This window comes from Physella acuta, unplaced genomic scaffold (genome assembly GCF_028476545.2).
Source record: "Physella acuta isolate Inbredline_101_S28 unplaced genomic scaffold, ASM2847654v3 ptg000897l, whole genome shotgun sequence".
In the NCBI taxonomy this organism is placed as follows: Eukaryota; Metazoa; Mollusca; class Gastropoda; family Physidae; genus Physella; species Physella acuta.
The window spans coordinates 321,194-336,729 of record NW_026732414.1 but is presented as its reverse complement, the minus strand read 5'-3'; the positions used below and the strand labels follow the sequence as shown (position 1 = coordinate 336,729).

The following is a 15,536-nucleotide window of genomic DNA, read 5'->3' as shown; positions in this document are numbered from 1 at the left end:
AGATCTAGGCTTATTTAGTGTTACTAATTTAGTATTTATAAATTTACAGTAAACAATAACAATTCATCCCCCAAAACCACGTTTATTTTCCACAGGGATCAATAGAAATACAATAGATCTAGATGATCTAGATTAATCTAGAATCTAGATCTATTGTATAAAATAAATTAAAAATATAATTATGACTTATTATAAGTCAGGTGTCTAGTCTAAGTCTAATCACTCATTTTTGACACAATCGTGTTGTACATTTGTCGGCCTCGGTAATTTGTTCAGTAACAATGACATAAAGAGATTAGAAGAGAGCAATAACTCTATTTTTGAATACCAGGAGTTAGCTTTCATTTTTAAAAACCATTTAATTCGTTAAGTGCTGTAGTGTTGATAAAATTGAGCAACCTTGTTTTTATTGTTTAAGCAAGACCCTTTTTAAAATAAAAATTTAATAAGAAACATTTTACTCAAGATAGTCATTGTTTAGGAAGAAAAATAATTAAAATCTAGATCTAGTCTGCATCTCTCTAGGGCTAGGCCCTATGACCAACTTTGATGTAGAATATATATATTAGTCTTTTTGCATTTTAAAACTTGGATAATGATGAAGCTCGTGATCACATCAGCCATTCAAATGTACTCAAACTATAATAACAATTGTAAAATATATAGGCTAGGCTTATTTAATTTTCTAGCACTTCTAATCCCTTTTCATTTTCAAAAACTATCATTGTTTAGCTAACTGAAATAGTATTCAAATTATTAGTTATTGGGTATTTTAGTGTTTTTGGAAACAAGAAATATGAATTCACTAAAAAGTTGTAAGTGATCCAAGAATAAGATTTTTTACATATATATGAAATTTCACCTAGGTAACTTAAGCTGTTCTGAAGTTATCGTGTTAAAGGAGTAAAGTACCATTTGCGACCATTCAAAATCATTCAGAGGTTGAGATAAACCTGTGCACACTTGTATGTGAAATTTTGTCAGCCCAACTTAAATGGCCCTCAAGTGTTCTTAAAGAGACTGGAACTAGAGTATGTATCACTCCTGGTTATAGGAAATAGCGCAAACATTGATGGAAAACAAGAAATTTGATATAATACTTATGTATGAACTTTGGTCAACATAACTGAAATAATACTCAAGTTATGTTTCCATAGTCTGACATGATGACAAAACTAGGTTTTTCTGGCACTAGAAGGTTGTGTCAAAACCTGGGTTTAGATTTTTTCATGATTACAATACATCCTTTATATTAAATTATATTTTGTATACAGTATGTATAACATAATTTTTGTGCATGATGATAATACTTTATCTTTACTGACTTTACTATACTCTGTATGCGAGAAAGTAAAAATAAGGTAGAAAAACAGATTGTTATGTAAAGGAAGAATGTGACAAGTTGTTTTCTTCAGTTATAATTTACTTTATTATATATACAGATATTTATGCACAAATTGATTAAGAAATAAATAACGAATACACCGTACACTTAATCTGGCTTAAAGAAATTCTGTGACAAGGAAACTGTTTTGTGTGCACCTCAGTGCCACATTATAACAAAACTTTCATACAAAACCTGAAGGATTATCAAAACACAGTCAACTTTCATAAAGGAATATCAAAATGATACAATAATTGATACATCAATGAAAAATTGGTGAAGCTTCCAAAGATTTAACGTCACTTTCTCTTGTGTTAAACTGTTTAAATAAATAGCAAAAAGTGAAAAATAGCCTGAGTTATGTAAAGCAATAAGAAAATTTGCACAAAAAAAAACAAACAACAGCACATGGACTGTGGGTTCACAACGCCACATGTGGTACCCCCAGACATGTGCAGATATGGTGTACCACATCATAGTCATCTTGAGAAAATTGACACAACTATTTATGTACAGACTAATTTTACATTTAAGGCATTCATTATCTACACACCAGCCTTTCTAGCTAAATCAGGCAAAACTCAATCACATAAATATTACTTGACTGCTAGGTCCCCCCCCCCCCCATTATGGCCAACACTGGCACAAGTTTTAGACTGGCAAAGTTGAATAGTATCTACATTCTTATCAGCTGAGTTAGGTCACCCCCCCCCACCACCACATTATGAGTTAGGTTCACCTCTCTTTTGTAGCTCTCTAGCTCCAACAGCTGGAGGGCTAACATAAGGTGTGGAATCCTAATGATAGTTACATCAAACTTGTGAGCGGGATCAAATTTTGACTTTGATGCACATCAAACATTTGAAGAATTAGTTTATCCAGGATGTGATCAAAAGACAACTTAATTGGCCCAAACTTTGGACTTGTTCAATCTGCTTCCATTGGGCTGGATGTATAGGACAGCTTCTCTCTGCTGGCAGACAGCACTTGCTGAGGTTTATCTCATGAGCCAGACACTTTCAATTCAACTGAACCATAACTTCAGACATTTGAACCCATTCAGGCTTGGATGTTCAAAGTTCAGTAATGCGTAGAAAAAAAATTGTACAATAACACAAAAAATGTAATAGAAACAAAAAAACTTTTTTTTTGAGTTGTGCTGAAAGAAAGTAAACATTTGAATTGTTGCAAGGAAACATTGGATATGATTATAATTTTTTAACGACTGCTCGAAGTGGCTGTCATTAAAAATCATGAATAAATTAAAAAAAAAAAACATCACAAGATCCAAACAATGCATAGTCCAAGTGAACTTTTCAAATGTCAACAGAAAAGAACACAATTGTTTGAAAGAATCAAATCCCATGGCTTGAGTAAGATTGAACATTTAATGAGAAAAATGTGAAGCACATCATGGATTGGATATCAGAAAGTAAAGAGCCAATCATCAGACTTGGGTCAGCCACTGAGTGGGTCCTCCCTGCAGTTGATGGCATAGCGCAGTCTCTGGGTCATCATCTCCTGGCTGCTGTACTGAGGCAGCTTGACAATAAACATACACGTCTCCACTCTAATGTAGCGCCCATCTGGGGGACCTGAAGCAATTACATCAGGGGAGGGGGGGGGGGGGTTACAAGTTCAAACCATCAAACAACTATACAAACATGTTCTCATACCTGTAACTAAATGTTAGATCTCACCTGTGCCATCTGGTGGAGCAATCTTCATGGGGAATGGTGGGACATGGGCTGAGTCTGGTCCACCCTCCTGGCATGGGCAGGTGTGGGGCACACGCTCCTGGTTACAGGCAAACTTGATGAACCTCGTCAACTCTTCCTGGCTAAAGGACTCGAGGGCCGTCCAGAAGTATTCAATGTGTGAGTCAGACTCCACCAGTCCAACTTGATACATGGTGTGGGACTGGAGACATTCAAATACAGGCATCAAAGGGACATCAACTGCTAGCCAAGACACATCACAAATACAGGCATCAAAGGGACATCAACTGCTAGCCAAGACACATCTCAAATACAGGCATCAATAGACAGGGACATCAACTGCTAGCCAAGACACATCACAAATACAGGCATCAAAGGGACATCAACTGCTAGCCAAGACACATCTCAAATACAGGCATCAAAGGGACATCAACTGCTAGCCAAGACACATCTCAAATACAGGCATCAATAGACAGGGACATCAACTGCTAGCCAAGACACATCACAAATACAGGCATCAAAGGGACATCAACTGCTAGCCAAGACACATCTCAAATACAGGCATCAAAGGGACATCAACTGCTAGCCAAGACACATCTCAAATACAGGCATCAATAGACAGGGACATCAACTGCTAGCCAAGACACATCTCAACTGTGTTGTCTTACCTTAAGAAAGTCCAGACTTATGTGCGGGCGTCCACTGGTCCTAATTTCCAGGTCAAGTGGTGTCATGAGTGTCATGACCTGGTATGGGAGGAGACTTGAGAGTCCAGTGATGATGGCTGCCACCCTGTGGCTGCTGGACAGTTCCCTCAGTCTCAGTCTCTTGATGGCCTCCAGGAATGTCTGGCGGTTATGCCAGCTGTCAGGAACATCACGTTAAAACAATTCAACCAACTGGACATTCAACATCTGGGACAAAACTTGACCAACTGGACATTCAACATCTGGGACAAAACTTGACCAACTGGACATTCAACACAGACCTGGGACAAAACTTGACCAACTGGACATTCAACATCTGGGACAAAACTTGACCAACTGGACATTCAACACAGACCTGGGACAAAACTTGAACCAACTGGACATTCAACATCTGGTACAAAACTTGACCAACTGGACATTCAACATCTGGGACAAAACTTGAACCAACTGGACATTCAACATCTGGGACAAAACTTGAACCAACTGGACATTCAACACAGACCTGGGACAAAACTTGAACCAACTGGACATTCAACATCTGGGACAAAACTTGACCAACTGGACATTCAACATCTGGGACAAAACTTGAACCAACTGGACATTCAACATCTGGGACAAAACTTGACCAACTGGACATTCAACATCTGGGACAAAACTTGAACTAACTGGACATTCAACATCTGGGACAAAACTTGACCAACTGGACATTCAACATCTGGGACAAAACTTGACCAACTGGACATTCAACATCTGGGACAAAACTTGAACCAACTGGACATTCAACATCTGGGACAAAACTTGACCAACTGGACATTCAACATCTGGGACAAAACTTGACCAACTGGACATTCAACATCTGGGACAAAACTTGACCAACTGGACATTCAACATCTGGGACAAAACTTGACCAACTGGACATTCAACATCTGGGACAAAACTTGACCAACTGGACATTCAACATCTGGGACAAAACTTGAACCAACTGGACATTCAACATCTGGGACAAAACTTGAACCAACTGGACATTCAACATCTGGGACAAAACTTGAACCAACTGGACATTCAACATCTGGGACAAAACTTGAACCAACTGGACATTCAACATCTGGGACAAAACTTGACCAACTGGACATTCAACATCTGGGACAAAACTTGACCAACTGGACATTCAACATCTGGGACAAAACTTGACCAACTGGACATTCAACATCTGGGACAAAACTTGAACCAACTGGACATTCAACATCTGGGACAAAACTTGAACCAACTGGACATTCAACATCTGGGACAAAACTTGAACCAACTGGACATTCAACATCTGGGACAAAACTTGAACCAACTGGACATTCAACATCTGGGACAAAACTTGACCAACTGGACATTCAACATCTGGGACAAAACTTGACCAACTGGACATTCAACACAGACCTGGGACAAAACTTGACCAACTGGACATTCAACACAGACCTGGGACAAAACTTGACCAACTGGACATTCAACACAGACCTGGGACAAAACTTGAACCAACTGGACATTCAACATCTGGGACAAAACTTGACCAACTGGACATTCAACATCTGGGACAAAACTTGAACCAACTGGACATTCAACATCTGGGACAAAACTTGACCAACTGGACATTCAACATCTGGGACAAAACTTGAACCAACTGGACATTCAACATCTGGGACAAAACTTGACCAACTGGACATTCAACATCTGGGACAAAACTTGGACCAACTGGACATTCAACATCTGGGACAAAACTTGAACCAACTGGACATTCAACATCTGGGACAAAACTTGAACCAACTGGACATTCAACATCTGGGACAAAACTTGAACCAACTGGACATTCAACATCTGGGACAAAACTTGAACCAACTGGACATTCAACATCTGGGACAAAACTTGAACCAACTGGACATTCAACACACACCTTGGACAAAACTTGACCAACTGGACATTCAACATCTGGGACAAAACTTGAACCAACTGGACATTCAACACACACCTTGGACAAAACTTGACCAACTGGACATTCAACATCTGGGACAAAACTTGAACCAACTGGACATTCAACATCTGGGACAAAACTTGAACCAACTGGACATTCAACACAGACCTGGGACAAAACTTGAACCAACTGGACATTCAACACAGACCTGGGACAAAACTTGAACCAACTGGACATTCAACACAGACCTGGGACAAAACTTGAACCAACTGGACATTCAACATCTGGGACAAAACTTGACCAACTGGACATTCAACATCTGGGACAAAACTTGAACCAACTGGACATTCAACATCTGGGACAAAACTTGACCAACTGGACATTCAACACAGACCTGGGACAAAACTTGAACCAACTGGACATTCAACACAGACCTGGGACAAAACTTGACCAACTGGACATTCAACATCTGGGACAAAACTTGAACCAACTGGACATTCAACATCTGGGACAAAACTTGAACCAACTGGACATTCAACGTCTGGGACAAAACTTGAACCAACTGGACATTCAACACAGACCTGGGACAAAACTTGACCAACTGGACATTCAACATCTGGGACAAAACTTGAACCAACTGGACATTCAACATCTGGGACAAAACTTGAACCAACTGGACATTCAACATCTGGGACAAAACTTGAACCAACTGGACATTCAACACAGACCTGGGACAAAACTTGACCAACTGGACATTCAACATCTGGGACAAAACTTGACCAACTGGACATTCAACACACACCTTGGACAAAACTTGACCAACTGGACATTCAACGTCTGGGACAAAACTTGACCAACTGGACATTCAACATCTGGGACAAAACTTGAACCAACTGGACATTCAACACAGACCTTGGACAAAACTTGAACCAACTGGACATTCAACATCTGGGACAAAACTTGACCAACTGGACATTCAACATCTGGGACAAAACTTGACCAACTGGACATTCAACATCTGGGACAAAACTTGACCAACTGGACATTCAACGTCTGGGACAAAACTTGACCAACTGGACATTCAACATCTGGGACAAAACTTGAACCAACTGGACATTCAACATCTGGTACAAAACTTGACCAACTGGACATTCAACATCTGGTACAAAACTTGACCAACTGGACATTCAACATCTGGTACAAAACTTGACCAACTGGACATTCAACATCTGGTACAAAACTTGACCAACTGGACATTCAACACAGACCTGGGACAAAACTTGAACCAACTGGACATTCAACATCTGGGACAAAACTTGACCAACTGGACATTCAACACAGACCTGGGACAAAACTTGAACCAACTGGACATTCAACATCTGGGACAAAACTTGACCAACTGGACATTCAACATCTGGGACAAAACTTGACCAACTGGACATTCAACATCTGGGACAAAACTTGAACCAACTGGACATTCAACATCTGGGACAAAACTTGAACCAACTGGACATTCAACATCTGGGACAAAACTTGAACCAACTGGACATTCAACATCTGGGACAAAACTTGAACCAACTGGACATTCAACATCTGGGACAAAACTTGACCAACTGGACATTCAACATCTGGGACAAAACTTGACCAACTGGACATTCAACACAGACCTGGGACAAAACTTGACCAACTGGACATTCAACACAGACCTGGGACAAAACTTGAACCAACTGGACATTCAACATCTGGGACAAAACTTGACCAACTGGACATTCAACATCTGGGACAAAACTTGAACCAACTGGACATTCAACATCTGGGACAAAACTTGACCAACTGGACATTCAACATCTGGGACAAAACTTGGACCAACTGGACATTCAACATCTGGGACAAAACTTGAACCAACTGGACATTCAACATCTGGGACAAAACTTGAACCAACTGGACATTCAACATCTGGGACAAAACTTGAACCAACTGGACATTCAACATCTGGGACAAAACTTGAACCAACTGGACATTCAACACACACCTTGGACAAAACTTGACCAACTGGACATTCAACATCTGGGACAAAACTTGAACCAACTGGACATTCAACACACACCTTGGACAAAACTTGACCAACTGGACATTCAACATCTGGGACAAAACTTGAACCAACTGGACATTCAACATCTGGGACAAAACTTGAACCAACTGGACATTCAACACAGACCTGGGACAAAACTTGAACCAACTGGACATTCAACACAGACCTGGGACAAAACTTGAACCAACTGGACATTCAACACAGACCTGGGACAAAACTTGAACCAACTGGACATTCAACATCTGGGACAAAACTTGACCAACTGGACATTCAACATCTGGGACAAAACTTGAACCAACTGGACATTCAACATCTGGGACAAAACTTGACCAACTGGACATTCAACACAGACCTGGGACAAAACTTGAACCAACTGGACATTCAACACAGACCTGGGACAAAACTTGACCAACTGGACATTCAACATCTGGGACAAAACTTGACCAACTGGACATTCAACACACACCTTGGACAAAACTTGACCAACTGGACATTCAACGTCTGGGACAAAACTTGACCAACTGGACATTCAACATCTGGGACAAAACTTGAACCAACTGGACATTCAACACAGACCTTGGACAAAACTTGAACCAACTGGACATTCAACATCTGGGACAAAACTTGACCAACTGGACATTCAACATCTGGGACAAAACTTGACCAACTGGACATTCAACATCTGGGACAAAACTTGACCAACTGGACATTCAACGTCTGGGACAAAACTTGAACCAACTGGACATTCAACATCTGGTACAAAACTTGACCAACTGGACATTCAACATCTGGTACAAAACTTGACCAACTGGACATTCAACATCTGGTACAAAACTTGACCAACTGGACATTCAACATCTGGTACAAAACTTGACCAACTGGACATTCAACACAGACCTGGGACAAAACTTGAACCAACTGGACATTCAACATCTGGGACAAAACTTGACCAACTGGACATTCAACACAGACCTGGGACAAAACTTGAACCAACTGGACATTCAACATCTGGGACAAAACTTGACCAACTGGACATTCAACATCTGGGACAAAACTTGACCAACTGGACATTCAACATCTGGGACAAAACTTGAACCAACTGGACATTCAACATCTGGGACAAAACTTGAACCAACTGGACATTCAACATCTGGGACAAAACTTGAACCAACTGGACATTCAACATCTGGGACAAAACTTGAACCAACTGGACATTCAACATCTGGGACAAAACTTGACCAACTGGACATTCAACATCTGGGACAAAACTTGACCAACTGGACATTCAACACAGACCTGGGACAAAACTTGACCAACTGGACATTCAACACAGACCTGGGACAAAACTTGAACCAACTGGACATTCAACATCTGGGACAAAACTTGACCAACTGGACATTCAACATCTGGGACAAAACTTGAACCAACTGGACATTCAACATCTGGGACAAAACTTGACCAACTGGACATTCAACATCTGGGACAAAACTTGGACCAACTGGACATTCAACATCTGGGACAAAACTTGAACCAACTGGACATTCAACATCTGGGACAAAACTTGAACCAACTGGACATTCAACATCTGGGACAAAACTTGAACCAACTGGACATTCAACATCTGGGACAAAACTTGAACCAACTGGACATTCAACACACACCTTGGACAAAACTTGACCAACTGGACATTCAACATCTGGGACAAAACTTGAACCAACTGGACATTCAACACACACCTTGGACAAAACTTGACCAACTGGACATTCAACATCTGGGACAAAACTTGAACCAACTGGACATTCAACATCTGGGACAAAACTTGAACCAACTGGACATTCAACACAGACCTGGGACAAAACTTGAACCAACTGGACATTCAACACAGACCTGGGACAAAACTTGAACCAACTGGACATTCAACACAGACCTGGGACAAAACTTGAACCAACTGGACATTCAACATCTGGGACAAAACTTGACCAACTGGACATTCAACATCTGGGACAAAACTTGAACCAACTGGACATTCAACATCTGGGACAAAACTTGACCAACTGGACATTCAACACAGACCTGGGACAAAACTTGAACCAACTGGACATTCAACACAGACCTGGGACAAAACTTGACCAACTGGACATTCAACATCTGGGACAAAACTTGAACCAACTGGACATTCAACATCTGGGACAAAACTTGAACCAACTGGACATTCAACGTCTGGGACAAAACTTGAACCAACTGGACATTCAACACAGACCTGGGACAAAACTTGACCAACTGGACATTCAACATCTGGGACAAAACTTGAACCAACTGGACATTCAACATCTGGGACAAAACTTGAACCAACTGGACATTCAACATCTGGGACAAAACTTGAACCAACTGGACATTCAACACAGACCTGGGACAAAACTTGACCAACTGGACATTCAACATCTGGGACAAAACTTGACCAACTGGACATTCAACACACACCTTGGACAAAACTTGACCAACTGGACATTCAACGTCTGGGACAAAACTTGACCAACTGGACATTCAACATCTGGGACAAAACTTGAACCAACTGGACATTCAACACAGACCTTGGACAAAACTTGAACCAACTGGACATTCAACATCTGGGACAAAACTTGACCAACTGGACATTCAACATCTGGGACAAAACTTGACCAACTGGACATTCAACATCTGGGACAAAACTTGACCAACTGGACATTCAACGTCTGGGACAAAACTTGACCAACTGGACATTCAACATCTGGGACAAAACTTGAACCAACTGGACATTCAACATCTGGTACAAAACTTGACCAACTGGACATTCAACATCTGGTACAAAACTTGACCAACTGGACATTCAACATCTGGTACAAAACTTGACCAACTGGACATTCAACATCTGGTACAAAACTTGACCAACTGGACATTCAACACAGACCTGGGACAAAACTTGAACCAACTGGACATTCAACCTCTGGGACAAAACTTGACCAACTGGACATTCAACACAAACCTTGGACAAAACTTGAACCAACTGGACATTCAACACAGACCTTGGACAAAACTTGAACCAACTGGACATTCAACATCTGGGACAATGAACCAACTGGACATTCAACATCTGGGACAAAACTTGAACCAACTGGACATTCAACATCTGGGACAATGAACCAACTGGACATTCAACATCTGGGACAAAACTTGAACCAACTGGACATTCAACATCTGGGACAAAACTTGAACCAACTGGACATTCAACATCTGGTACAAAACTTGACCAACTGGACATTCAAAACAGACCTGGGACAAAACTTGAACCAACTGGAGATTCAACATCTGGGACAAAACTTGAACCAATTGGACATTCAAAACAGACCTGGGACAAAACTTGAACCAACTGGACATTCAACACAGACCTGGGACAAAACTTGACCAACTGGACATTCAACATCTGGGACAAAACTTGACCAACTGGACATTCAACACACACCTTGGACAAAACTTGACCAACTGGACATTCAACGTCTGGGACAAAACTTGACCAACTGGACATTCAACATCTGGGACAAAACTTGAACCAACTGGACATTCAACACAGACCTTGGACAAAACTTGAACCAACTGGACATTCAACATCTGGGACAAAACTTGACCAACTGGACATTCAACATCTGGGACAAAACTTGACCAACTGGACATTCAACATCTGGGACAAAACTTGACCAACTGGACATTCAACGTCTGGGACTAAACTTGACCAACTGGACATTCAACCTCTGGGACAAAACTTGACCAACTGGACATTCAACATCTGGGACCAAACTTGAACCAACTGGACATTCAACATCTGGGACAAAACTTGAACCAACTGGACATTCAACATCTGGGACAAAACTTGAACCAACTGGACATTCAACATCTGGGACAAAACTTGACCAACTGGACATTCAAAACAGACCATGGAAAAAACTTGAACCAACTGGACATTCAACATCTGGGACAAAACTCGAACCAACTGGACATTCAACATCTGGGACAAAACTTGAACCAACTGGACATTCAACACAGACCTGGGACAAAACTTGAACCAACTGGACATTCAACACAGACCTGGGACAAAACTTGAACCAACTTGACATTCAACATCTGGAACAAAACTTGAACCAACTGGACATTCAACATCTGGGACAAAACTTGACCAACTGGACATTCAACATCTGGGACAAAACTTGACCAACTGGACATTCAACATCTGGGACAAAACTTGACCAACTGGACATTCAACATCTGGGACAAAACTTGAACCAACTGGACATTCAACATCTGGTACAAAACTTGACCAACTGGACATTCAACATCTGGTACAAAACTTGACCAACTGGACATTCAACATCTGGTACAAAACTTGACCAACTGGACATTCAACATCTGGTACAAAACTTGACCAACTGGACATTCAACACAGACCTGGGACAAAACTTGAACCAACTGGACATTCAACCTCTGGGACAAAACTTGACCAACTGGACATTCAACACAGACCTTGGACAAAACTTGAACCAACTGGACATTCAGCACAGACCTTGGACAAAACTTGAACCAACTGGACATTCAACATCTGGGACAATGAACCAACTGGACATTCAACATCTGGGACAAAACTTGAACCAACTGGACATTCAACATCTGGGACAATGAACCAACTGGACATTCAACATCTGGGACAAAACTTGAACCAACTGGACATTCAACATCTGGGACAAAACTTGAACCAACTGGACATTCAACATCTGGTACAAAACTTGACCAACTGGACATTCAAAACAGACCTGGGACAAAACTTGAACCAACTGGACATTCAACATCTGGGACAAAACTTGAACCAATTGGACATTCAAAACAGACCTGGGACAAAACTTGAACCAATTGGACATTCAAAACAGACCTGGGACAAAACTGGAACCAACTGGACATTCAACATCTGGTACAAAACTTGACCAACTGGACATTCAACATCTGGTACAAAACGTGACCAACTGGACATTCAACCTCTGGGACAAAACTTGACCAACTGGACATTCAACATCTGGGACAAAACTTGACCAACTGGACATTCAACATCTGGTACAAAACTTGGACCAACTGGACATTCAACATCTGGGACAAAACTTGACCAACTGGACATTCAACACAGACCTGGGACAAAACTTGACCAACTGGACATTCAACATCTGGGACAAAACTTGAACCAACTGGACATTCAACATCTGGGACAAAACTTGACCAACTGGACATTCAACACAGACCTGGGACAAAACTTGACCAACTGGACATTCAACATCTGGTACAAAACTTGACCAACTGGACATTCAACCTCTGGGACAAAACTTGAACCAACTGGACATTCAACACAGACCTGGGACAAAACTTGACCAACTGGACATTCAACATCTGGGACAAAACTTGAACCAACTGGACATTCAACATCTGGGACAAAACTTGACCAACTGGACATTCAACACAGACCTGGGACAAAACTTGACCAACTGGACATTCAACATCTGGGACAAAACTTGACCAACTGGACATTCAACATCTGGGACAAAACTTGACCAACTGGACATTCAACATCTGGTACAAAACTTGACCAACTGGACATTCAACATCTGGGACAAAACTTGACCAACTGGACATTCAACACAGACCTGGGACAAAACTTGACCAACTGGACATTCAACACAGACCTGGGACAAAACTTGACCAACTGGACATTCAACACAGACCTGGGACAAAACTTGACCAACTGGACATTCAACGTCTGGGACAAAACTTGACCAACTGGACATTCAACATCTGGGACAAAACTTGACCAACTGGACATTCAACACAGACCTGGGACAAAACTTGACCAACTGGACATTCAACATCTGGGACAAAACTTGAACCAACTGGACATTCAACATCTGGGACTAAACTTGACCAACTGGACATTCAACATCTGGGACAAAACTTGACCAACTGGACATTCAACATCTGGGACAAAACTTGAACCAACTGGACATTCAACGTCTGGGACAAAACTTGACCAACTGGACATTCAACACAGACCTGGGACAAAACTTGAACCAACTGGACATTCAACATCTGGGACAAAACTTGACCAACTGGACATTCAACCTCTGGGACTAAACTTGACCAACTGGACATTCAACCTCTGGGACAAAACTTGACCAACTGGACATTCAACATCTGGGACCAAACTTGAACCAACTGGACATTCAACATCTGGGACAAAACTTGAACCAACTGGACATTCAACATCTGGGACAAAACTTGAACCAACTGGACATTCAACATCTGGGACAAAACTTGACCAACTGGACATTCAAAACAGACCTTGGAAAAAACTTGAACCAACTGGACATTCAACATCTGGGACAAAACTCGAACCAACTGGACATTCAACACAGACCTGGGACAAAACTTGAACCAACTGGACATTCAACATCTGGGACAAAACTTGACCAACTGGACATTCAACATCTGGGACAAAACTTGAACCAACTGGACATTCAACGTCTGGGACAAAACTTACTTGACATAAACTGATCTCCCTGCAGGCAAGAGTTCCACATCATGTCCAGTGAGGGTTGTGTAGACAAACCTTGCTTCCCCATCTCCACACACACTCTCAAGTTCAGCCTCTGTTTCAGCCTGGTTAGGGGAGAGGTGGATTTTATATTGAAACTGTGGGCAACAATACATCTAACCACACCAACAGCAGACAAAGAGAATCTGACCACAACAACAGCAGACAAAGAGAATCTGACCACACCAACAGCAGACAAAGAGAATCTAACCACACCAACAGCAGACAAAGAGAATCTGACCACAACAACAGCAGACAAAGAGAATCTGACCACAACAACATCAGACAAAGAGAATCTGACCACAACAACAGACAAAGAGAATCTGACCACACCAACAGACAAAGAGAATCTGACCACACCAACAGCAGACAAAGAGAATCTGATCACACCAACAGCAGACAAAGAGAATCTGACCACACCAACAACAGACAAAGAGAATCTGACCACAACAACAGCAGACAAAGAGAATCTGACCACAACAACAGCAGACAAAGAGAATCTGACCACACCAACAGACAAAGAGAATCTGACCACAACAACATCAGACAAAGAGAATCTGACCACAACAACAGCAGACAAAGAGAATCTGACCACACCAACATCAGACAAAGAGAATCTGACCACAACAACAGCAGACAAAGAGAATCTGACCACACCAACAGACAAAGAGAATCTGACCACAACAACATCAGACAAAGAGAATCTGACCACAACAACAGCAGACAAAGAGAATCTGACCACACCAACAGACAAAGAGAATCTGACCACAACAACATCAGACAAAGAGAATCTGACCACAACAACAGCAGACAAAGAGAATCTAACCACACCAACATCAGACAAAGAGAATCTGACCACACCAACAGCAGACAAAGAGAATCTGACCACAACAACAGCAGACAAAGAGAATCTAACCACACCAACAGCAGACAAAGAGAATCTGACCACACCAACAGACAAAGAGAATCTGACCACAACAACATCAGACAAAGAGAATCTAACCACAACAACATCAGACA

At 41.4% G+C, this 15,536-nt stretch overlaps 1 protein-coding gene across 2 annotated transcripts in view; it reads right to left on the bottom strand.

The window, feature by feature from the left end:
• Positions 1–2,753: 2,753 nt before the first annotated feature.
• The window catches only part of LOC131952974 (putative E3 ubiquitin-protein ligase HECTD4), a 95,618-nt gene continuing 82,835 nt past the window's right edge, over positions 2,754–15,536 (bottom strand). For both annotated transcript variants that reach the window (XM_059315936.1, XM_059315937.1), the window contains exons 64-67: positions 14,463–14,581; positions 3,771–3,966; positions 3,085–3,304; positions 2,754–2,979 (exon numbers count right to left, since the gene is read on the bottom strand). In XM_059315936.1, the coding sequence (XP_059171919.1) occupies positions 2,843–2,979; positions 3,085–3,304; positions 3,771–3,966; positions 14,463–14,581 (672 nt within the window). In that variant the 3' untranslated portion in view covers positions 2,754–2,842. The remainder of the gene's footprint in view (positions 2,980–3,084; positions 3,305–3,770; positions 3,967–14,462; positions 14,582–15,536) is intronic.